The sequence below is a fragment of the Bombus fervidus genome, chromosome 5 (genome assembly GCF_041682495.2).
Source record: "Bombus fervidus isolate BK054 chromosome 5, iyBomFerv1, whole genome shotgun sequence".
NCBI lineage: Eukaryota > Metazoa > Arthropoda > Insecta > Hymenoptera > Apidae > Bombus > Bombus fervidus.
The window spans coordinates 9,464,725-9,490,391 of record NC_091521.1 but is presented as its reverse complement, the minus strand read 5'-3'; the positions used below and the strand labels follow the sequence as shown (position 1 = coordinate 9,490,391).

At 32.5% G+C, this 25,667-nt stretch overlaps 1 protein-coding gene across 2 annotated transcripts in view; it reads left to right on the top strand.

Moving 5' to 3' along the window:
* Positions 1–25,667, top strand: part of LOC139987773 (uncharacterized) — a 209,141-nt gene that overhangs the window by 115,685 nt on the left and 67,789 nt on the right. For both annotated transcript variants that reach the window (XM_072004401.1, XM_072004400.1), the window contains exon 4: positions 14,370–14,503. In XM_072004401.1, coding sequence (XP_071860502.1) covers positions 14,370–14,503 — 134 coding nt within the window. The remainder of the gene's footprint in view (positions 1–14,369; positions 14,504–25,667) is intronic.

The window sequence follows — 25,667 nt, the reverse complement described above, 5'->3', positions numbered from 1 at the left end:
TTATTTTATTAAACGCTACATTCTTCCCTTTTTTTGTATTACCATGAAATTTTTCTTTTTCGACAAATATCATCAGTCTCCGTTGTACGTTTATTTCTCTCAATTTCTATTTGGCGATATCAAAGAAAGTAGCTTTGAAACTACTACTCACGTAACCATCGACCAAATACCATTGCGATTTTTCTTGAAGTCGCTCGACGCTGCTGTTTATCGGGGGCCTCTTACGCCAGAAGTCGAAACGAACTTCGATTTGCCAGTCTGAGCGAAAGGTCCAGAGGAATCTTAAATTTACGGTGAGTACTTCCGATATTGAAACCCGAATCTCTGTGGCGCGCGCGTTTTCGATTCCTCCCATCTTGAGGAATTTTTCACGCGCGGCCAATTGTCCCGGCCAAACTCTTTCATATTTTTTTCTATCAGCTAGCTTACAGGTAACGCGTTTTGAGAATTCATGACGCGAGATCCGTGACCTATCGGTGGCGCGTTGCCTATTTTGCAGAGACCTGGTATAAGTCGAAGGTTGGACGAATATAAGTTGAAATCGTGCGAAACGTTACTCGATCCGAATTTTTGTTAGAGGTGCTGTGAACTCGCCTTGTAAAGCACCACGTGTCTAGCCAGCTTTTGCGTTTTCAAAGGTAAAGACGTGTTGGAAAAGCTTTCACCTATGCAGGATATCTAGAGCGTATTGTTATTACTATTTATAAAGAAGATTGCGTTTATTATAAAAGCAAACTAAGATTCTTGATATTTGTCATTTTGAATTAGCACTTTTTTATTTCTTTTAACAGTAGAAGAAGAATACATCTGAGATGTACAGTGTTACTGGGAACTTTTAGATGGAGAAGCAATAATATCATTTTTACTGTAAGAGAGCGGAAGAAATTGCTACGGCAAAGGAATTTAGAAAGTATCGCACCAAGTTTTTCGACATTTTATTGTTATCGGAATTTTCTTCTTCCAACCATCGCCTTCCGAAAATTAGAAGACTCTCATAAACCGAATTTTCGAAATAAAATTTTTAGAAATCTAACCCGAATATATGAAAAATGTATATCATTGTTTCTTTAGAAATTATCGATTTCTGCTACATGGTATGGAACTTTAAACTACTAGCTGACTGTTAACTGATTGTCAGTTGCAGTAATACAGTGCAGTGTGACATGCATAAATGATTGCTTGGAATAGCTTCATGTTAATCTAAAATGAAATCATGGACGACATTCTGGAACGCGTTTACTATTATTACCATGTTAATTGATCTGCAGGCAGCTATACATTCTAACGTCACTACTTTACACGAAGTTCGTAAGAAATCTTTTAAGCTGTAACAGTTTTATTCCGTCCTAAAGAATAGGTTCGTTTATAACAAATACGATATTAAATCCAATTCCAGTTAAATCCATAAACGTGTGAATTTGCATAAAAAGTCTAGTAATGATATTACAAGCGCTATTTTTCAAATTTATTTAAAAATTCGCTATTATTTGTGCCATCTTCTTGCTATAAACGATGTTAACAAATTAGATCACTTGTTTTTTGAGAATTGGCCACTAATTCCATTGTGTAATAAAATTTAAGTTAATTAAATTAAATTTGTAATTAGACGAGTGTGAATGAAATTGACATGTATGTAGCTACGAAGGAAACAATACGTAAATCGAAAGTGAATAATCAATTAAAATTTGAAAATTAATTAAAATCCGACATAAATCTCAGTAAGATAAATCGTATTATATATAATTGAATTGAATTACGTTAATAAACTAAATTACATGTTTTTCAAATATTTGGAACACTCCTACACGTGTTGCTAAAATATTAATTGTCAACACGAGACTATTGTTCAGAAACAAAACAAGGAATGCAAGATAGAATAGAATGCGTGGTTCTTGCTAGGCAGCTGCCCTAGAATTTCTGTAATCCAGCAATTTGCTGGGTCCGAGTACAGTGATTTCGTAAAACGCACGATTGTAGTCAGCCTCAATGAGTAGAAGACTACTTCGTGGAATGTGAAGAAATAATAGAATAATAAGAGCTTGACGCCCGTTATGTTTAGAAATAAATTGTAACGGAGAAGAATACGTATTTCATATTCTGTTAAAATATTCTTAGAGAAGAAAATTTAATAAAACCAGTTTGAAATGCTAATTAATTATTTGATAATCTACACTACTAATTTTTAGTAATTTGTATAGAACGAAAATTAATTCTAATGCTAAATATCGAATTGTTGATCAGACACTGAGAAAATATTTTCACGTATTTTATATTTAAAATAGTATTATATTTACATATATTTATTTAATTCAATATACGTGTCTCATTACTTTATACTCTATTGTGTATATCTCTATCCGATTTGATAGTCTGATTTAATTCTACTAAAATCATTTTTTCATTTCAATACCCACGAGTGTTATTAATCAACTTTTATTCTAAAGTAATCAATTACTGTCTAATTGAAATAACAAAATTCTTCCAAAAATATAAAAATATTGTATTTTCAATATTTACACAGCAAAGGTTCCAAAATCTTCACAACCGTAGCTGTTAAAAAAATCCGTTTTCCAAATTTTTCAAACCTTTTTTCATTAAACAATTTTTCACGCATGTCAACCAATGCAAATATCGAATGATTAAACGAACCTTATATTATCAAACCCATTTTTCACATTTTTCAAATATTCCGGTAGTATATAAAATTCATGAATACGTTTAGGCAAGTGTGTAGATGAAGAAAGAAAATGGCGAATTTCATTTTTCCTATCGACTCGATAAACTGTGTGCATCAGAGCTCTGAGATGCATTTATTTGACCGAGCGTTTCCATCCATCCGAAAGAGTAGTTTAAAGAAATAAGGATCAGGAAATGTATGATAATTCTGATGCTTCTTCTTGCTCGGTTCTTCGAATGGCCTATGAATTTCAAGCGTGTGCGGTAAGAATACGAACGTTACCATGGAAAATATTCTCGACTACATACGCTTGGAATACTCATGTGAGGTTCTCTCGTCTCACGGCACGTGGATCGGCACTTTTATCTCGGATTTCGGCCATTCTGCAAACAATTACGCGAAATTGATTTTTATTAAATTCGCTGGCCACATCCCTTCATGCAATGTATTCAACGTAACGAATGAAATTGCAGCACCGATTTCAATTCGTCAGGAAGTTGCTCCCGTGCAAACGTTCAATCGTGCGAATGTTAGAATTTCAAACTTCGTGAGCTGGTTCTCAGAAAACTCTGTATCTAAGATTCTATGCATTTCAGCACTAGATAATCGAACTTTGATAACGTAAAAGTTAAACGTTGTCTGATAAAGATGTGTTTGACAATGGGTTGCGAATAATCAAAATATTAAGAAGTGATAAAAGTAAATGTAAGATTTGTAATATTAGTATAGATAGTAAATTTTTAAAAAATATACAAACTGTACACTTCCGTGAATTTTGAAGAATTATGTTAAAGTTGGAAGTCTGAGGAATAAATTCTTCTGTAACATTTATTACATTTTGTTTAGGCAATTTTATTTTATGTAACTCTGTTTATTAAAGACATAAGTTTCATCTTTTAATTTAATTGCTTTTATAGTTTACGTTATGAATAACTTCTTTAAGAATTTTTAACCCATAAATCACAGAGAAAAGAATTATAATAACACAATTAAGAAAACGAAATGAAAATAGAGATTTGTGTTTTATGTTTTAAATATTATAAGGAGTGTTTTTGCATATTAGATACATTTTCTAAAAATACCTAAATATTCTACGTGTTTGTTAAAAAAAATACATAAATAAAGTGTCTATAGATTTTTAAAATATTGCTTCATAAGAAATATATATATATAGATAGATAGATTTTTCGTACTAGAAGACTGAAGTTTGAGAGATAACTAGAAAAATCGATGGATATCTATTAACAAATAATACGAACTCTTGTAATGAAAGTAATATAAGTAGTTGAACGATTTCTGGAATCAGCAAGCATTAGAAAAGAATGACGGTGCAGCGAGAAACTATTCCTTGCGTGCGCTCTGAACTTTAATCAATTCTCATAGTTCAGGTTCCGAACACTTCTTGGAACGAATTTCAAGGAACCAAGGGAGACCAAGGGAATAATTAAGAGTCGAAAGAATACATTTAATCATTCCGTCTCACAAAGAGAACATTTTCTTTTCACTTGCGTATGTATTATTTGATTTAACGATGTATTTTAACTTTAAATTAAATTTTTATTGTAATCTTACAATTTCTGCACTGATCCCCTTTGCGATGACGGTAAATATTTGTTTAAACAAGACAAGACATGTTTTACATAGAAAGCCACATAATGTCGTGTAATATAATCTTAATTAAAGCAATTGAAGAACAAAGAACAATAATAAAGTATTTAAGATTCTTTTGTACAATAAGCAACAAATTAAAAATGGATAGAAAGATACATAAATTTAACTCAACTCTAGTTAATTCTAAAATAATTTAAGTACTGTAAATTACTTAATTCAAAAACTTACCCTAATTGTTTTACCTACTTCGCACATATTTTTCTAAAATGAATTTTGTTTCGTAGAGTTCAGGTTCACCCAATTTTATCAAATATCCAATCTTAAAAGTACCACAAATAATACTTCAAACGTTGCATCTTAAATCAACATAGACACATACAACATAGAGTATTTGAAAAAACTTCATTCATCTTTCTATCAGGAAATTTAAAAATATTCTTCAAGTAAAGTGTACTGTTTGGAAAATTTTCATTATCCTATCAATTATACAGTGACATAATAATATAACAAGGTGGATAATGTAATATGGAGCAATTTAAAACCGTCTGAACAAGGTGCCTGTTCAAACAAGACGTTCGTTCAATTTTTTGATACAATAATGTTATAGTCTCTTTGTATTCAGTCAACTGTGCAATCACTCGGGTTCTATTTGATTCGTTGACAGTGTGCGAGCGAGGTGGAAGGTTTAAAAACCAATTTTCGAGCGATTTCGTTGATCGGTCGTTACGTTTAACCGGTCGATAAATACGTTACGACATTTCAGGTAGGAGGTAAAAAAAAAAAAAAAAAAGTGAGGGAAAATTAGTTAATACAATTCCAAGTCGCCGCATCGTACAACCAGGCACGCAATTACAAGTTCACACTCTGATGAGACAAAAAACGAATTCAGTCGACAGCTTCGTAATGAATTAACTGTATCCACGAAATTGATGACAGAGAGTTGTTTCATCGGCGAGAAACATCTCGTTCTCTCACTTTTTCTTTTCCCTTCCTGTTATTTTTTCTGTTTCATCGAAACATCAACAGAAATGACGCTGCAATTAAATGGACACCGTGATTAAAATGCGACATTTACTCGGCAACGAACATATCAAATTTCAACTACGTTTCTGTTACCATTATTCTGATCTGTTCAGGCTATACTGATACATATAGGTATATAATCTTATATTTTTTGACATTTATAATCTATATTAACTCTTTCTGATGTTTCACAATTTTTTAAGTCATAGATACTTTTTTTGTAACGTTCTTTACATTTAAAATATACCTACCTCCATATTCTCTCAGTACCATAGAATATTAATCGACCTTTTTACGCTTGGGAATAATCAAATAATAAATACATTATCATAGGAAAACACGATGAGCTATTTTGAAATTCAATAATCAGTTCTATGTTATTAAATTGTTTGTTAAAGTATTCAATTGTTTGATTCTTTATCAAACTGATTAATCATTTATTTCCAAGAAACTTATATTTCTAAAACCTATCAAGTCTTTTTCGACTGTCTCAGTCAAATGATACCGAGATCAAAAAATTTGCAAAAGTACACTTGTCACATTTTCATCATATCGTATCATTTATACATCATATTATACACGAAGTATACGCACACCATGTATCTATATTAAAACTTTCCTCTTTGCATAATTATTGTCTAAAAAAAAACGTTTACAGCTTTTTCGATTGGTACGTTCATAGTTTATGTCATTTACCATTACATCCGGTGTAGATTAAACAGTTGTTGACCAACATACATACGCAGAACGTAAAGAGCGAGAGCAATTTTGAAATCGGCTAGCGATAAGCGAGCAACAAGATTGATGATCGAATGATACGCGATGCCTGTCGAAATCCCGGCGAACCGTGGCCCATTCAAATCCGCGGGATTCATGGATCGTTTGTATCGAGCAATATTCCATGGGCCATGGACGAATTCGTCCGTATAAAACACTTTCGGCGACACAAATTAGCTGCAGCGCGCAATCCCCATCCTCCGATCCTGTCGACTAAGCGATAATGTCGCGATGTGTACGCGAAATTCGCCTGCGTTACGAAACGAAACGACCCTGTATAAATCCACACGTATTTCGTTAACACACGCATGCCTGCACGTATACGTATATGTACAATTTCAAAAGAAAGCAGAATAGCTAGAATGTTCATACGTTGTTCGGGAACAAAAATACCTGCAAAAGTTTCAATTGCTCCGATTTCTAATTTTTTCTCGACTGAATACCCTTCTGATGTTAAATTGATACAGTTGGTGATAAAAAATCAATAGGATGAACGGATAAGCAATTAAATTTACTGTTTCGTCGTAAACTCTTTCGTCGAATGTGAGAGAATGAAATTTCCGTATATTCAGTCATAAAATTATACAGTACTAATAAAACTCGGTTTCCTAGTTTTATTCTCAATTTACTTCTCATTTGCTGATAAATTGATACGGTAGTAAAAAGTCAAGTAAAAAATGTAAATTGTTGAATCTGCGAATTCTTTTGTCGAGGAGGAACAATGAAGTTTCTGTATATTTAGGAATACGATTGTTCGCAACTAATAATGCAATTTATACCGCATATCGCTGTTTTACATTTATTCCAACTTTTCAAATCAGCATAAGAAGTGTATGAGGATGAAATAAAATTTTACGAAGACAGGTTACAGATGTTTTTTTATTAAAATCAAAGTCTTATGGTATTACGATGTATAGAGAGTTATCAATATTTCTTATCAAATTGGAAAGGCATAATCTGCGCATAAAAATAAGAGAATAATCTTATTGAAATTGTAGGAACTGATAGATTAAGGCAGTTGTAATAGAATAATAATCGTTTTGAATAAATTGTCTTGTATACACTTTATTTACAGCAAAGTAAATTTCTTATAAAACTTTTTACACATTTTCTAAAAGAAAATGTTTTCTATACGTTCCATTCTATGTTTTAATAAACAAAATTACATTCTATTCATCTGCTACGGTGTCAGATCACTCGTACTTCCCCATATATTACCGCCGTAACCTGCAAAATTATAATTTATGTGACTCGAACAGCGAAAAATATTGTATAACATACCGTAGTACTGACTTACAAGTAGTACAACCTTACGAATTCCGCGATCATCAAACTACCATAAGAATATATTTCCAGTAATCTTATTTATTTAGAATAAATTTCGAAATAAATTTATATAACATATTTACTATTGTTTAAGACTCCAATTCGAGAACTTAATATTAACGTCCTTATCAGTCTTTAGTGTTGTAACAACGTTTGCTGAAAACTTACTTATGATAGAACGCTTAACTGTCTTAGTAATAGAGACCAGGGTTGGGTAGATTATGTTCTAATCAGACATGTTAAGCATATTAGACTGGATTAGGTTTTGGGTTGGTTAAAGCAAGATTAGACTATATTGGTTACATATGCCTTTGACTGTGCTAGGTTAGGTGTACACAATGATATTTGAAGCACAGTCAACAAATTCAAAATGAAAATATATAACGTTATTAGTAATGGATATATCATTTTACTAGTTATCATTTATGTAAGTAAAAAAATACAAATATTATATCTGTCAACGTGGTTTAAAGTTAGAAAAGTATTTTAGTATTACCTTGATTTTCTTCAAAAGTAGAGAAAATTTTTTAGATTTAATTCATAATTTCGTCCATTTCTGATGTAAATTTAAAGATGTAAAAATATATAAAATATTCAAAGTAATGTAGTAATCTTTATAATATTTGGTATCCTCACCATCTACTTTCAAATATTCGACTCTAAAAAGAAAAGTTTAAAAGACTTTTATTATCTTATAAATATCTGATAAAGGACACATGTAACTTGATAAGATTTTACTCGACCCTCATCCGTTTCTTACACGAACCTCTACGCACTGCGATAAATATAAAAAAAAAAAATATCTACCTAGCTGAAATCATATTCAGAAAAATATGGATAATTATTACATAAATATTACATAAATATTCACGGTTTAATAATCGTTAATGTCATCTCACAGTTGAGCGTGTAAGACACGACATTTCAGGTTTTTGGTGAAAAACGTTATCGTCGACGGGAGAATAATATCCATAGAACGGGTTCTTTATTAGCAGCACTTGGGTCTAAGGATAGAAATTTTTCGCGCTAGACGAGGTAGACTTTGCGCTAGTACGGATATGAATTTCATATTTTACGATAATACCGTGGGATGTTCTTAAAGTAAACGAATCTGGGCCTGCTGCAGTTTTCACGTAGTCGAAGAAAAATTGTACTTTCTTCTGGATTCCTTGGAACGTCGATGAGAATGACTTTTATATCGATTAGTACTATCTAAATTCCATTCATCTCGTCGTAAATATCGAAGATTGAAAAACCAGATTGCAGCTTAAATCATAATACGCTGTTTCATCCCTGCGTCAATAAGAATTGACTTTTGATATTAATTTCCGCATCTCTCTGAAAATTGGAATTAAACTCAACGGCATTCAACCGTTTATATAGTCCTTTGATCAACGTACTGCTATATGTCGATCGGTTCCATGTCAAAAAATTAATTCGTGTTGGTGCAAAAAATTCTAAATGCAGAAAGTTATGAAAAAGAACTGTACAGAATTCTAGTTTTAATTAACGACGGACGTAAATGAATATATATATATAAATAATTGCCTTTTAGGTATTTTATTCTAATTACTATTTAACATCTATTAATTACGTCTAGATTTTGCATCGTAATATTATTTGATTTGTTGTACCTTTATTGTTTCATATACTATATAATAAATTTTATTATAATACCTTTCATTATATAACTCTATATTTAGCATGAGAGATTTTATCTGTCAAAATTTCTATAACCCTAAAACGACGTGTCATGTTTACTGCTTATATTATTATATTTCATTGTTAATTATATATTACTGCAGTGTACTAACTTAATAATACAATGTTTTAAGGCAATCTCGTTTCAAGCGTGAGACAATCGAAAAGATTCGAAATGAATGTAGCGATAAATAAATACAAATCGACTGTAAATCAATGGAAATCGATTTGCTTGCTGAAACGCGTGTACTAATACTGGTTCCGCAAGTTCATCTGTTTCAGTGAGAATTGGTCAATACCATGATGCTCCCTTCCATTAGCTTAAACAGCGTAATTGGACATTGTCAATTCGAGAACATAATTCTCTCCGTAAATAGGGACTAACGATTATACTTAGAATTCATGGAAATAGAGACGCTGCATTTTACTGCAAGCGTCAATTATAATACTTGACAAGAATATATACACTGATTAGGTAATTTTAGAGGATTTACTGTTTTAACCAAAGAACTTAAAGGGAGACATAAGCAACTTTACTTTCTTTAAAAGATTGTTATTAGGAATGCGAGATAATCGATGTCGAATTTCGTAACAAGACTTTCAATCATATATTCAATTATCAATTAAATTGTTGTGTACAGTAATCCCAAAATCAACTGCTTTTTCATTACGTTTTTATTTTCATATTTAATCTTTGACGTCCATATTTTAACCATTACTATAGCCATTTAATCTCTCAGATTAGTAATTTTGTTCATTAAATTGTTTCATTATATATTTTTTTCGTTATAGCTCTTTGCAATTGAAAAAGCTCAATCGTTGGGATTCTGAAAATTCTTTACTACATTTCAGTTAAGATAAAAATTCAAACTTCTGTCAGAAACGAGTAGTCACAGTTTAGAATTTACATATTTATACATATATTACATATCACAAACTGACACATAATTTTCATACAAAATTCAGATTTATATTTTTGCATATACACTTTATCCAAGCTATTATACAACTCATGCCAGAAAATTTCATAATTTGCAATTTGCGTTCGGTCAGCACGATATCACACGCGTATCATAAAATTACGTGGCAAATCTAATTGTCAGACATGTTGAAACCTAATAATTAGGATATTAAAACGTAGGTAAACGTTAAACCAATGTAGGCAAAGTTTTCTCAGTTGAAACAGATCCATCTGTTTCTACCTCTCCAATTTTCTACGAATCCTTCCGCGAAATTTGTTTATATTTGAAAATGTGAAATCATATTTGCAGTTGCTGTACAAAACGTAGATTGGTAGTGGCTGTAAGAGCAATCAGGTTAGAACAGCAGCCATAGACGGAAGACGATAACATAACTGAAATTCGATTAGTCGTTCTATAGTTTTGCGAATCACCGGTTTATCACCGACAAGGTGAGAGGGTAAACGGTTATTTCCCTCGCTTCAGTTCGTGGTAATCGGTTCTAGTTTCAGCTGTCGTTCGGGTTCTAGATAAGTGAGAGAGGTGGCGAGGTACAACAACGATCTTCGTGCGTTGTGGATTCGTTCGATTGTAAAATTAAATGCGATAATAGCCGGTCTAAACTCCCTACTCGTTAGCTTGTTGAAGTGGCGTGTGCATCACGAGACACCAATTAGTGCACGGTAAAACGAGTGCTACTAACGTTCTACCATTTTGTATCCTGCAATTAATTTTGGAACAATTCCTATTCTCTTGTGGTGACTTTTGTTATGCTAACATTTGACGAGAGTTGTGTGGTATGTAATATACAACAATCTTAATATAATTGTAATGAATAATTATTTGATTAATATTGGAACTTGCAATATGTAATTATAATCCAAATGGTGCAATATCATTATTATTATTGTTATTATGAGATTCGAGGTATTTGAAGTTATGTTATTTTCAAAAGTTTGGTATTACACGCGTTTTTCTAATTTTATTTTATACGTCGTAGTCGTATAAATTTGTTAAGAGAGTATAATAACAATATTGCAATGCGCTACTTGTTTTTGTAATGCTTCAATGTAATAGTTATAGAAAAATCTCAAAGATTGTGTGCTATATATTACTACATTTATAACCACGTGTCTAATTATGTAAATACTCATCTAAAATATCAAAAATGTTTTTTCTACCTTATCGCCTTCCTCTCCTTAATTAGTTAAAAAATTGCAACGCAAATTTCATATTTTTGAAACGTGCACATGCAGATGACTCTCGACTAACATGATGCTATTGTACATACGTTTTTGATGTAAAATTTGCAGAAGCTTTCAATTAAGGTGGTACTTCGAAAACACGGTTTTGTACCGAATATTGTTCCAAACCGAAGTTGTTAACGTTGTTTGGCAACGTATTTCCATTGATCAATGTTGAATGTTTTATTCAATGTGATTTCGATGTAACGTGTTACGGACATTCGTTCCAAGCGATAGTTACCTATTCGAATCCGCAAAAATGTACGAAGCGATGACATAAAAATATAATACGTACTGTATCTGCGCAATTATCCAAACTTTCACGATATTACGAAATACTATCTTACTTAAAATTTCAAATGAAATAATTCACGGTTGTATCCCAACTATTCAACTTCTAAGTTTATTGTCACAATAGAGCCAGTACATAGAGTGTCCCGCAATTTTTCCGTAAAACGAAGCATTAATTTCTAACAAGTTCTTTCTTACTGTTAGCTCTTTTATGTGGAAAAATTCCATTTTAATCATAACGTGACATTAAAATTAAAAATCAGCAAGTTACATATTTACCGTGTCTTTTCCTGTAGTCTTCGTGCGATAGTTTCATTTTGACAAGAACTTGGGACACCCTGTATGTACGATACTGTACATATGTCGCTAGGAGCCACGATTTCCTCGAGCCGTTCTTGTTATTCTTCCAACACGAATGAAACTTATATCGTTAATATTTTGTAACAATACCACGACCTACTTTATACCATTATTCGGATTGTCTCGAAAGATTTGTCGACAGCGTTCGAAAATCCAATATACTTAATGGAAAGTCGAATGCGTGTGGTTGAACTACGAAAGGTCTCGTTTATTTCAAATCAATCGATTCGAGATTCTCTCGGTTCGCTCTTCTTTTTCGTTCTAGAAAATCTTCCCGGTAGTGGCGAAATGCAGATTGTTACAACACGATTCGTTTAACCCGCAGTGGAACGCCTTGTTACAGAATTAAATCAACGAAATGGCTGTGAAGAAGATTAATTCGATCCGTATCCACCGGCATTCCTACTACCTAGATGTATAATACATAATATATTCCATCGCCGTTAGAAGGAAAATAGTTGCACTGATTCTCCGGTGCAATTTCATAATCGTCTAAAATATTATGATTAGGATGATTCGATTGTACTTTGAACTACTGCGATATTAATCGTTTTAAATATGGATTATTTTTTTTATAAAATATATTAACGTCCATGAAGAATTTAACAATAAAGTTATTGGAATGATCGAGCTGATCACTCGGATCATTCGTTATACATATGTCATAGGAATTTTAGAAATTCACAGTGCAGGTTCTAGAAATTTGAATGATTGTTTGTGAAATATGCTTTCTCTCATTGCATATATCAGGTCTGTAAGTATGAAACCGGAATTTGCCTATAGATAGCTCTAGCTGATAATGTAGTTATCACTAAACTGCGTCATTGATGCCAAAAGTCTTTGTTGACATCTCACAAACATTTTCGACTCAGAACAATACAAGTTTCATAGAACAGCATAGTTTGTAATAGCGTTGAACATGTCGAATTTTGTGCTTGGAAACTACGATTTGCGGACAGCATTGATTTTCTGTTACCATTTGAAGAAAACTGCTGCAGAATCGCATCGAATGCTTGTCGAAGCTTACGGTGAGCATGCTCTTGGTAAATCACAGTGCTTTGAGTGGTTTAAAACATTCAGAAGTGGCAATTTTGACGCGAGGAACGAAGAACGTGGAAGACCACCGAAAAAGTTTCAAGACAGAGAATTGCAAGCATTGTTGGATGAGGATGACGCTCAAACGCAACAACAACTCGCTGATCAATTAAACGTGACACGAGAAGCCGTCTCCATACGTTTGAAAGCCATGGGAAAGATCCAGAAGGTGGGAAAATGGGTTCCACATGAACTGAATGAAAGACAGCAGGAAAACCGAAAAACCACTTGCGAAATGCTGCTCGCCAGATACAAAAGAAAGTCATTTCTCCACCGAATTGTGACTGGCGATGAAAAGTGGATATATTGTGAGAATCCTGAGCGTAAAAGATCATGGGTAGCTCCAGGCGAACCACCGACATCGACTACAAGACCAAATCGCTATGGACGGAAGACAATGCTCTGTGTTTGGTGGGATCAGAAGGGTATGATCTATTATGAGCTGTTAAAACCTGGCGAAACCGTTAATACTGAGCGCTACCGACAACAAAAGATCGATTTGAATCAAACTTTGCGTGAAAAACGACCAGAATATCAAAAAAGGCAACACAAAGTAATTTTGCTTCATGATAATGCACCATCACATACAGCAAAACCGGTCAAGGAAACGATTGAAGCGTTCAGTTGGGAAATACTTTCGCACGCGGCTTACTCACCAGACTTGGCTCTGTCCGATTACTATTTATTTGCATCGATGGGACACGCACTTTCTGACCAGCACTTCATTTCTTACGAAAATGTACGAAAATGATTCGATGACTGGTTTGTCTCAAAAGAGCGACAGTTTTTCTGGCGTAGCATCCACCAATTGCCAGACAGGTGAGAAAAATGTATAGCTAGCGATGGGCAATACTTCGAATAAAATATTTTTAATCATTTTCATACAATAAACGTGTATTTTCTATACAAAGATTCCGGTTTCATATTTACATAGCTGGTATATGTATATCAGCTTCCTTTGTATATATTTTATATCTTAATCAGTATGTTCGTATTCTGAATGCATTTTTAATCCCTTTATAATTATTGTACAACACTTATCTTCAAAAATTGAACAGAGATAGTTAATCAAGCTCCTATTTCATCCTTCGGTTTTCTTCTTTCGCATGCAGCTACGTCGACAGGAAATATCATAAAACTAACTACCTAATCTGTTCCTCATAGCCGCTTGAATATTGGATATGTTGCTCGGCTAGGTAGCAAAATTGCGGTATAATGTCGTTTGTATCGTTTGAACGAGGCACGAATAACCGACCTGTCGACGATGAGTAGAAGAGATACACTTATGGAATTATTATGTTTCAGTTCTACCCGAAGGCACGCCCATTATCGTATCGGAACGTGAACGTTACGATGCCGGAGACACTTTGAGGGCAAATTGTAGCTTACCACCCTCCAAACCACCGGCTCATCTCTCATTCACTCTGAACAACGTGGCGGTAAGTGATACCTATAATCCACGCGTCATTATCGAATCCGCAGTTAAGGGAAACCCGTGAAATTAATGGTTTAGGAGCGTTTCTCTACACAACCTGCAGAGTGTCTAACGTTATTGATTCGAATGTTCATTCGTATGTATTGTTGTTGATTGTTTGGATGATGGATACGTTGATTCGAAATACGCTGATGAATTCAAGTCAAATTCTCTATTTGTTCTTTATTCGTTCATTAGAAATCTGCAGTATAAATATCCTTTATTTTTATTTAGTCGAAAGCTTGTTGAGCTGTTAATCACGTTCCATTTAATTCTGTAAACTTAATTATTTCGTTCCCAATTTGTTGTTTATGTCATAAATTAACGCCGATAGATCGTTTGATGCAATGAAACAGATTTTTCGTTCCTCTCGTGATTTACTCGTATTCTATAATAATAACTTTTATGAAGATCGTAAATAACTCATACGAAAGTTAAGCTTGCATTCCTTGAGACTTTCTCAACCTGATTGTGTTTTTCTATCGTTAGAAGATTTTTTTTAATTTTAAAGAGAATGTAAACAACGGTTGCGATGTGACATGATTAATATAGTATAATTTCTTATTTGAATTCTACGATGAAATTTCCTTTGAAACGTAAAAAGCCTTTTATTTATTGAAACTGGAACCTTCATAAAAAGAAAAAATATATTGGAATGATTTATCAAAAAGGACTTATATATGAAACATACACAAGAGCTCCAAAGTTCGTTTCATTTCAATGATATTAATTTGTAGATAATAAAATCTACAATATCTGCAATTCTATAATAGAATAAAATTCTACGATATTTTTATTTTTCTTTCCAAATTTTTGGATATACTATCAACTTCCCATTTTCTATAAACCACTAATGACTGTTCGTTACATTACTAATACATTATTCGAGATGTGAAAATTCCATTAACATGCATTATCGAAACTATTCTATATTCGAGATTGTAACGTTGAAGTATCCATAGAAATCGATACGGGCAGATACGACGGTACATCCTGAAGCGATCTTGAAATTTCACGAAGTAAAGCCTTCCCGCGCCGTCCGCCTTCCCTCTTGTCGAAGAACTTTTTCCTTAAACGCTTTTCCGTGTCATCGAAAATAATTTTCAATGCTGACGTTGGATACTTTTCTGTGTGTATACGTATACACAACTAAAATAATTGCATGATATACGAGCAAAACGTAGAAGTTATCGTAGTATGAAAGTTTGAGAGGCTGGTCTATAAAAGTTAAAGAGGTTAAGCAAAGAAGAAGAGAACTTTTCCCCTTGAAAGATCTTCCGGGGCGTACTCTGTGTACATTAGTCTCAGTGCCTACGACCGCCAAAGATTTGTTTCTCGTAATTTTTAAATTCAATCTCCTTTGAATGATTACCTGCAAAGAGAATTTTCATCTACCGTTCTTAATGTACAGAGGCTCACGAAAATATTTCATAGCTTATCGTAGAAAATATTTATATATGTATACACGTATATTGTGTGTGTTATGGAATATATTTTTATGTGGAACATACGTCTATCGTATTGGTAAAATTTGGGATCAATTATAGTAAATGTATATGAAAGTTACACGATATTCACTGCAAGTATGTAATTAGTAAAAGGAAATTAAAGTAAACGTGAATAGCCATCTTCAGCATGAGGGAATGAGGAATCTAAAGAATTCAAAGCAGTATTTCATGCGTTATAACGCAATATAATAAAAATCTCTAATTTACGGCAAACTTAAACTGAGAAATAAATTTCCACGAAACATTCTTCCGTATTGGAACTTCATCATCCTATATTTGAATTCATAATGCGTTAAAAAGAGGCCAAGACCAATAAATACAGTTTTAATAAAGGACAGCTACATACCAACGGAACACAGCGAATAAACTTTCGTGAAATTTTGCTCGCGTGGAAGTTAGTTAAGCCATACATCGCTACCGCTGCTGTACGATCCAAATGCGAGGAACATTTCATTTTCTAGATGCACGTATTTAGCCATATCGAATAATGAGATCCTACGTCGTCATCCTCGGGGACTACGAGCAATACGGTGGCAGCGGATACACGCTGACTTCCACGTTGATGAAAGTTCGCTGGCAACATTTTTCTCGCTGCGTAATTCAATTTTTGCTTAGAATTAATTGATTGCTAAGAGTTTTCATCAAATTGTAGCCGAAAATAAGGAGAAAAAGAAAGAAGAAGAATGGCCCGAACTACACTGACTCACGAAAGTGTTCGAATATTTGTAGACACTTTTTATAAATATATCATGTGTCTTATATAAAACATTCTGACATTTTATTAGCACTGTACTGAGACCTGACTATTATAATTACATAAAGTTTGTAACGAAACTGAAAACGTATATGAAAGCAACAAGATACATAGTTCAAGCATATATTTCGTAGAAAGCTGATGTTTCAGTTCCTACTAATCTTTTATTGAATATTTGCAGTAAATATCTTGTATCTTTTATACAAATTACCCGATTGGTTTTAAATTTGACAAATATAATTGTGACAGTCGTGGCTCGCTATAATACTAATTAAATTGCAAAATGTTTTACAGTGACTACAAAATGTATTATTTTCCAATGAAGTGCTTTTTGTTTTACTAGGTTTCACATTTAATTTTCATAATAGTGTTAAGTTTTTGTAGTCATATGAAAGTAATACGAAATTATATGAAACTTAATATAATTGGATTTAATTAATTAATATACGAATGCTATAATAAATATAACGGTATAAAAATGTTTTTTATAGCCATTGCACATAATAAAATGTACAATGTGTATATAAAAGTTTTCTACGGTAAGTGTTCAAATACTTTGGCGACTTCCCCTGTAGGAAGAAACTAGACATCGAATAATTTCGTAAGCTACATGACAGAAGCCAGCAACGGTCGTCCCCTGCCTTTGTCAAATTCCATTACCGGTGGATTTTCATGGCGGTGGCGAAGGGAGGACACGGGACAGGGGAAGTATGTTATTTTCTCGAACACGCGCCATTGTAAAAAGGGCCGTCGCGACGGAACAACGTACGGTTATGAAGAAAATCGACCTTAGGTGCTTCACACGATGAGACTGAGAGAAAATTAGTAGTACGCGTGCACACAAGATACCTTGGCTTATGAGGAATTGCGAGGTTGGCAGGTGAGAAGATTGGTTTTGCTGGTTTTTACTGGTAATGCCATTTCGAGGAATCCGTCGAATTTCCAGAGAACATTTCGTACCTCGGCAAGAAATAAGTCATTTCGGTAACAACGTTTCGTAGACTGTTCAAACCAGTCGAAACTAAGTACACCCGCTTCGGAACAGATATGTAATTTGTGCGCTTGCATATTTACAGTGTTGACGGAACAGCGTGTTCATTCGGTTTCCAACAGTCAATTTTGATCTATTACTTGTTGTTGATTGTTCTCATTGTAAATTTGGGCAGGTTTTAACTTAAAAATATAAAATGTACGCAATACACATAATAGGAAGAGTACACGTTATAATTTTTGGAAGATTATATTTACTATTAATATTTTGAGGGAACACATTTTTATTTATGCACTGTTTTTCTTTTTTTTTTTTTTTTTTGAGTTGTGCTTATAAAAATATGAATTTATGTAAATATTCGCAGTTATGACAATGCATTTTATTTCGTGCGATATAATATTTAACACTATATGTAACGCCATAAGATAAATACAAAACTTGTATTTTTATATTTCTACCATTTTCTCTTTTTAAATATTTTGTGTCATTTATTTGATATTACGATTTTATACTTTATTAACGTTACAGTTTGCATTATTTTACTTTTGTTATGTATTAGTCATTAATCATAGTCATACTATTAATGATACTTAATTTTTACATGAATGTTTTTAGATGAGGAATTACAATCGATTATAATCTTCTTTTGCTGATGTGTAAATATACAATCAAAGAGAATTAAAGATGTGTTTAAAATAATTGTGGTTTTCTCGAAAACGTTTCTTAAACAGTAAATTGAATTGGAAAATATTAACAACCTACAATCTTCCTTCCCTATATATCGATGACAGTGGCCATTGCTAAATTATTAGACTTAAGGAGAAAAAAATCTATCGATGGCCCGGATTGCTCAATTGATAGAGCAGCGCTTGGTAAATGAAAGATCTGGATTCGAATCCCGGACAAGCAATCCGATCGGCCTATTTTTTCTCCTTACAATAGAAACTGCTGAATGCCACCGCAGAACATATACGACATTAATTGCAGACCATCAGATCGAACTTCTATATATGTATTTTTTGTGCCGTGTATTGCTTTCATTCAGCGCCTTAAATCATTAGAGAACTACGAATTTTTATGCAATTATAAGAAATTTAAACATGTAAAAGTACACAAAATAAATGTTCAAAAATATTCAAAGTACAATAATCGTTAAAATATTTAATACACGAAACAAATCTCTGTTTAAATTTAATTTCTTTAATTGTATTTAAAGAAATATGATCTTGAATAAATATCCACAACTTCGTCATTATTTTTCAAAATTTGTATACGAATAATTTTCAAAACTTTCTTGCCACGCTTCGTAATATCAGTCAATATCAGTTTCTTAAAACATTCCTTCAAAGAGTAGGGGCATACAAGCAGCCGCCTTAGACGGTATTAATTGTCAAAGGGTAAAGTTTAAGTTAATTGCAAACAGTAAGCGGATCTCAAGGGTATGTAATGAAGTACAAGACCCTCTTTGAATTGTGCATTCTCCAGCATCGTATAGGTTGTACTTTTTAAACAATTGTAAAGTAGTACATCGTCCCTTGTTAAGGAGAATACTTTGAATGTGTTGTTTAAAGCTGTATAAAGGAATGATAAATGAATTATATTCTTTAATTTATAAAATAGTATCTTTGAATAAACTCAGAAAAGGACAGTCACTACTGGATATTAGATGTTTCGAAACTCTGATAATATTTTATACGTTTTACATAGATTTTTCTACGATCTTTTTTGACATCGAATTATCTTTTTTTAAGGAGTAAATCAATTGATACTATATAAATCATCACTATGTAAATCATTTGATATTATAAATATTTGTTCTCTTTTTGTTTGTTTTAATGGGTTATTCAACATTGAATTCATATATGTGTCGGTTTTTATATTTTTTTTTATTCACCAATGACTTTCTTACTTATTACCTGATTTATGCTTGACATATTCTACTTATTAAATTATCTTTGTTGTCTATTATATTTATTATATTGTTTATCATTATATTTGTTTGTTTATTTGTTTTATGTATTTAGATTACTTATCGTACATATTGCAGCAATAAAATGCAAAAAATTCTATGTTTCACTTAAGCGCTTGTAAAACGTGGCACACTATTTACTTCTACTTTTGAACAAAATTACGATTAACCGCGGGGAAACTAACTTTTAATGACGAAACTTCCCTCGCTACAACAAATTATTACTTTCAGTTGTACTTACCGTTTTCAGAATTTTACGATTAGTAATGAGGCTCGCGGCATACAAATTACTGGCAGTTTACTTGGAAATCAGTGACAAGAATGTTTCAACAATAATCATAAATTAATCAAAGAGGAAAACAAGAGCTTTATATAGGAATCGTAAAAGCAATAGAAAGTAAATTTGCGAAACTCGTAATACATAATGGTTTTCCTACTTGTTATTAATCATTTACATTTTCATTTTATATTGAAATATAGTATATAATATAATAAACTATATAGTATATAATATATAGTATAGTAAATATTGGTGAGATTATAATTAAAATATTAAATACACCGATCCTTTACAATCTGAGATTCCAAATAAGGTAGTAACAACAATTCATTTTCGATTGTTTATCGTAGTTACACCTTTCTAATTTATCAATTCAATCACATTGTCATTTCGTTTTCAACATAAAATAAATAACATAGTAATTTCAAAGATCTTCTAAAAATGGATAAAATTAATCAAATATCCTATTCTCTTTCTATAAATCGTCAAACCGTGCAATTAAACGAATCGAACAAGATATGCAATTTTCAACGTATAAACAGGAAAATAGCTGGTTCCAGGTCGGTACACGATATTTATGGGATAGTAAACGTTTCACATGAACACTTGAGTGGAACCATGTGAAATGACAGCTATCGCTAGGCTAATAGCGCTCTTGTCGTTCTGCTTGCGTGTAAAATGACGAAATGACGCATTCCTGTTGCGACGGTAAACGGGCATTTTTAGAGAATCGTAAAACAACATGAAGCCGAAGGAGGTTTCAGGAAACCAGTCGGGGTTACGGAGCAGAGAGAAAACCCCTATAACGTAGTCTCGTATCGGCGAGTTACGAGGGGCTATGCTTGTATGTTTGTCAGGAATGTGAGATGTGTCACAAAGCAAATACTGTTTCCACCTCGTCGTCAAACGTAGTCGATGGACCACGAGCATCCGCAATTTTTATTTCCACTTCTTTCCACCTCCACTCTTCTACTCATTCCGTATGAATTGTATATTACACATAGCATTTTTAGTAGTGTATATGTACGGGGATACTTTCTTCAGTATCATGACTACTTGCTTATTTATGTCCTTTACATACTTGAATATAAATTAAACCTTTTCATAACGGTCTTTCTTTGTACCGTATATCAATATCGATGGAGTGTCTAAAATGATATGATATGTTCATAGTCTGTGTTTGGCCTCTTTATGAAAACCGTGAACATAAAATACTGGAAGCTCTAGTTATTTGACCATCTCAGACTAATAAGTGCATATATTATTTCAGGAATTTCTTCTTCATTTTGACAGAAAAATTGTATATATTTAATGAAACAAATGGTAGTTTTATTATTATTAAATCTCAATCTTGCTCACCATAACTTGTGTGTGTATGTGTTTATGTGAATATTAACTTTTACATTATTTTTACATTTTAGAATTTTTATATCGTGTCTTTATGAAACAGTATATTTTTCAGTTTCCCTACATATCTTGTTCTCTGTCGACATTTTCTCTTCTTTTAGTGGAGAACCCACAGTTATAAAACATTCCTTAAAAGTATCCTCCTATTACGGGGCAGTAAGTTATATAATAACCCAATTAATTTTAGATCTCCACACTCAGATGTCTTCATTATTGCAATAGCTTTATTCTCTCCGACAAACCACTATTAACATTCTCCCTTCTTCTCTACAGAGCAAAAATTATACTTCTATCGTGTCTTATTTTATTTTCCTTAGGATTTCAGCTTCTATCTATCTTTCTAATCTGCACGAAGCAAAGTGACAAAAACTACATCAAAGAGCTTTTCTATATTGACAACGGAGCATATATTTGTCGGTGTCTTCCTCGAAACTGTGTTTTCCATTTCGAAGACATATTTACTACTTTATTTATACCATTAGTCACTATGGTTCACTGTAGTCTGTGCTTCTCTTGATGAATACTCTAATTCCTGTATTTTCTATGCTCTATGTCGTCGAAGTAATAATTTCTAGTATTGTTCACTGAGATGTGTTTCCTCAATCTTCGTTTTACCATGATACATGCTTTCCTCGATACGACGTATGTATAGGTAGGCTGTCTTATTCTAGCAAGATTTACTTCCACTATGTTATTCATAGCTGTTGCACGATACTGTTCAATATCAAAGTGCAAATTGTTGCGATTAGTAACATTTTTTAAGCTTCTCGTTAAATAGGCGTGTTGTTGGTTAAGGCATTGATGATTTATCAAATAAAATATACCTTTCTGTCTTACATATTGCCCGCATGATTTAAAAAATAAAAGATTTTGTTAAATGTCGTGTATCTACAAATAAACATAATTGTATATCGAAATATATCTTTATATGCAAATATATCACTTGAAATGAACTATATATAAGTTCATTTTAATAAATATATATATATATATATATATATATATATATATATATATATATATATATATATATATATTCAGAATAAGTCCATTTGCATAATTTAGATACTAATTCTAGAAATCTTTTTTTTTAGAATATTCAGGGAATTTATAATATTACGTTTCCTATTTTATGAAATAGAAAATATGGTCTACTGTGTGTACAGTACAATAGATGAGATTCTTGGTTAAAAGTAATTGTGAGTTAATCTGTTTGTCAATCAGAACACATCTCCTAATTCATAAAATTGAAAACAAACTGCAATGGCGATATTTCCTGAACAACTCAAAGCAGAGACCTCTGTATGCATCCAAAGAACGGTATCTAAAATCCCACGCAATGAAAACTGAATAAAAAGAAATAAATCCGTGAATTGTCTACCGTTCGTAACGAGCTTACGGTTGTTACGCGACGATAGTACTCAGCAGTCGTTCCGCGAGGGATGAAATGAATGAAATAAATTTGAACACTAGTAACTAGCACGTCTAGGTAGGGAAAGCTTTCGTAACTCGACAGTGGCTTGCAAAAGGTTACACGAAGTTGGATTCGTGTGCCATTCGTACAATTTAATTGGCTTAAAAACTAAGGTAACTTTTACCAATCAAATGCACACCCCGCGGGAAGAAAGATCGTGGTCGCAGCTGCACAAGAGGCGGCCGAGAAGGGGGTGGAAACTTTATTGGATCGTAAGTTGCCACCTGAAGGTACCGTGGCGACCGATGCCCGTGCACTCATTCGCTTCCCACAGCCGAGTAAGGGTCCGAGTATTTTCTTTCACTTGTTCACAGGTGAAACTCTATTGTTGTTCTTACAACCCACGACGAATCGTGTTATAAAGCACAAAAACGACCACTCGGTGCTGAGAACTCACGAAGAAACGTCCGTGCCAGTTTTTCTAATATGGCAAGCGGGATCCTTCATCCGGAAATTGAAGAAATTATAAAACTCGTGGTTGGACTGTGTGAAACGCTGTCGTGATAATGAAAACACACGTAGCTTTTTCTCGTTTTGCTCAAATTTGTTGTGTGTGAGAGCGAGGACGAAATTATTCGATTACAAGAATTCTGTTGAACAAAAAGGAATGTTTAACGGAGGAAAATATTAATATTCGACCTTTCTTTTTTAATTTAATCACTCCGAAAATATTCTGATCAACTCTATAATTAAAAACTTTTAGTCTTTTTTTTTTAATTTACATTACATTTACATAAAATCGAAAAATTCATAAATAGTTGTGTTGATCAATTTGGTTTAAGAAACTCTTGATGGTCTTCTGGAATACTGATTCATTTACAAAATTTTTAATAATTGCCATTTTTAATTTACTTAGAAGATATTGTACAAGTTATAATCAGAGAGAAACGAAATTCTCTTTGAATAATCACTTCTGATCGATACATAGCAAATTAATCTTGGCATTGTTAGCATTAAAAATGAAATTTGTATTATATAATGATGTGCAATACACGCAACATGTTCAACAAGAGCGATTTTTACTCCTCATTTCGTCTGAATTGAACCAGATCGTAGAAATTCATTTCCATGTTGTATCGACGACTCAGCGAACTACGAACGACACTCGTATTCAAACGAATCGTTGGATCGTATTGTTCTTACGACCTTGTGAAATGGACTAGATACTTGATACCCGAAAGAGTAATATCGTATGAGAACACGTAATAGAGAGTTATATCATTATTCTAAATTACAGTCCTTTTAGCATATTTCTCGAGTCTTTATCGAATTATCGAATAAAATATTAAATAGCATTAATCTTCCTTTCCTTTCCGACGCGTAAAAATTATTCCCTGTCAATTATTAAATTAAAGTTCAATGAGTAACTAAAGCCATGGGAATTTACAAACGTTACAAATTTTACAGTAGCTCTACTTTCATGGAAATTATTAATATTGCTCGCAAAAAGCGAATAAATTAATATTGTTGCGTTTTATACACTTAAGAAGATTTATTATACCTATATTTATTCAATTTTTGTATTTAATATTCTGTTTAATTACTTTAATTATTATCACTTTAATTGTTTAAAAAGTTTATCAACTTGTAAATGTAACTTTTAATTTTTTACGCGACTTCGATCACAATTTGATATAATTTTATATGCAGCAAAATGTTACGTCTCATATTTCCTTTAATATTTTAATAGAAAACATTATAATTAAATTGCGAGCATAATCAGTAAACGGTAGAAGAATTGTATTGGCAAAGTGTATGTTTTATACGCTTTGTACACCTTTTATCTCCACAAGAGTCTTTTTTCCTCTAGATCGATTGTGTTTCAGTTCTATACCTACTTGCAAAGACTATCGAAATTCGTTCGTGGCAGCTTCGTACAATTGCTCCGAAAACCTATTCTAATTGAATTTCAAAGAGAACCTAACCCGTTTCAACCTTTTAGAACTTACATTCTACGTGACCGATTTGAGTCCTTGAATAGATCCCTACAACACACAATTGACGTCAAAGCGAGCAATTACATCTGATAGACAAAACAGAAGGTTTCGTTTTCTGATTCCGTAAAATTTCGATATCCAACTGTTTAAACACGGCTGTGTCTGTGGGGATTGGAACGTTGTTCATTCGTTTCTATTGTTTAATCTGGTTTTTACGTATAATATTTAACCCATTGTGCAAATCAAACTTCAACATTCTACTGGAGTTTGTTACGCTGCTAGAATCAATAACGAAAAACTCAAGTTCCATCATGTTTCCTGTAATATTAATATCGCCTTTCTATAATTCTGCAATATACAATTATAGAAAAATATATAAATAAATTTATTTCTAAATATATTTAACTATAGAAAAATCGTTATTATAATTCTAAAAAATTAGCTTCTGTAATTCCATGTATAATATAATACTGCAACTTTATAATATTAGATTATAGAAAAAAGTTATGAATTATAAAAATTTACTTTGTATAATTCTGTAGTGATATATTGCATAACTATAATAACATAATCGATAACATGATCGCTAAGACTTCCAATACATATTATATGCATTTATACAATACACTTATAGAATAAGTAACAAACAAGATAATAAATTGCCACCGAAAACAAATTACATGTTTTGAATTAGTGTCTACAAATGTATGCAGTGGTAAATTGTACCATATTAACGAAGCTGGGAAATCAATATCGTCCATTGTTTATGTATAACAGGCTTAACGAAACGTAGGCAACAAACCAAGCAC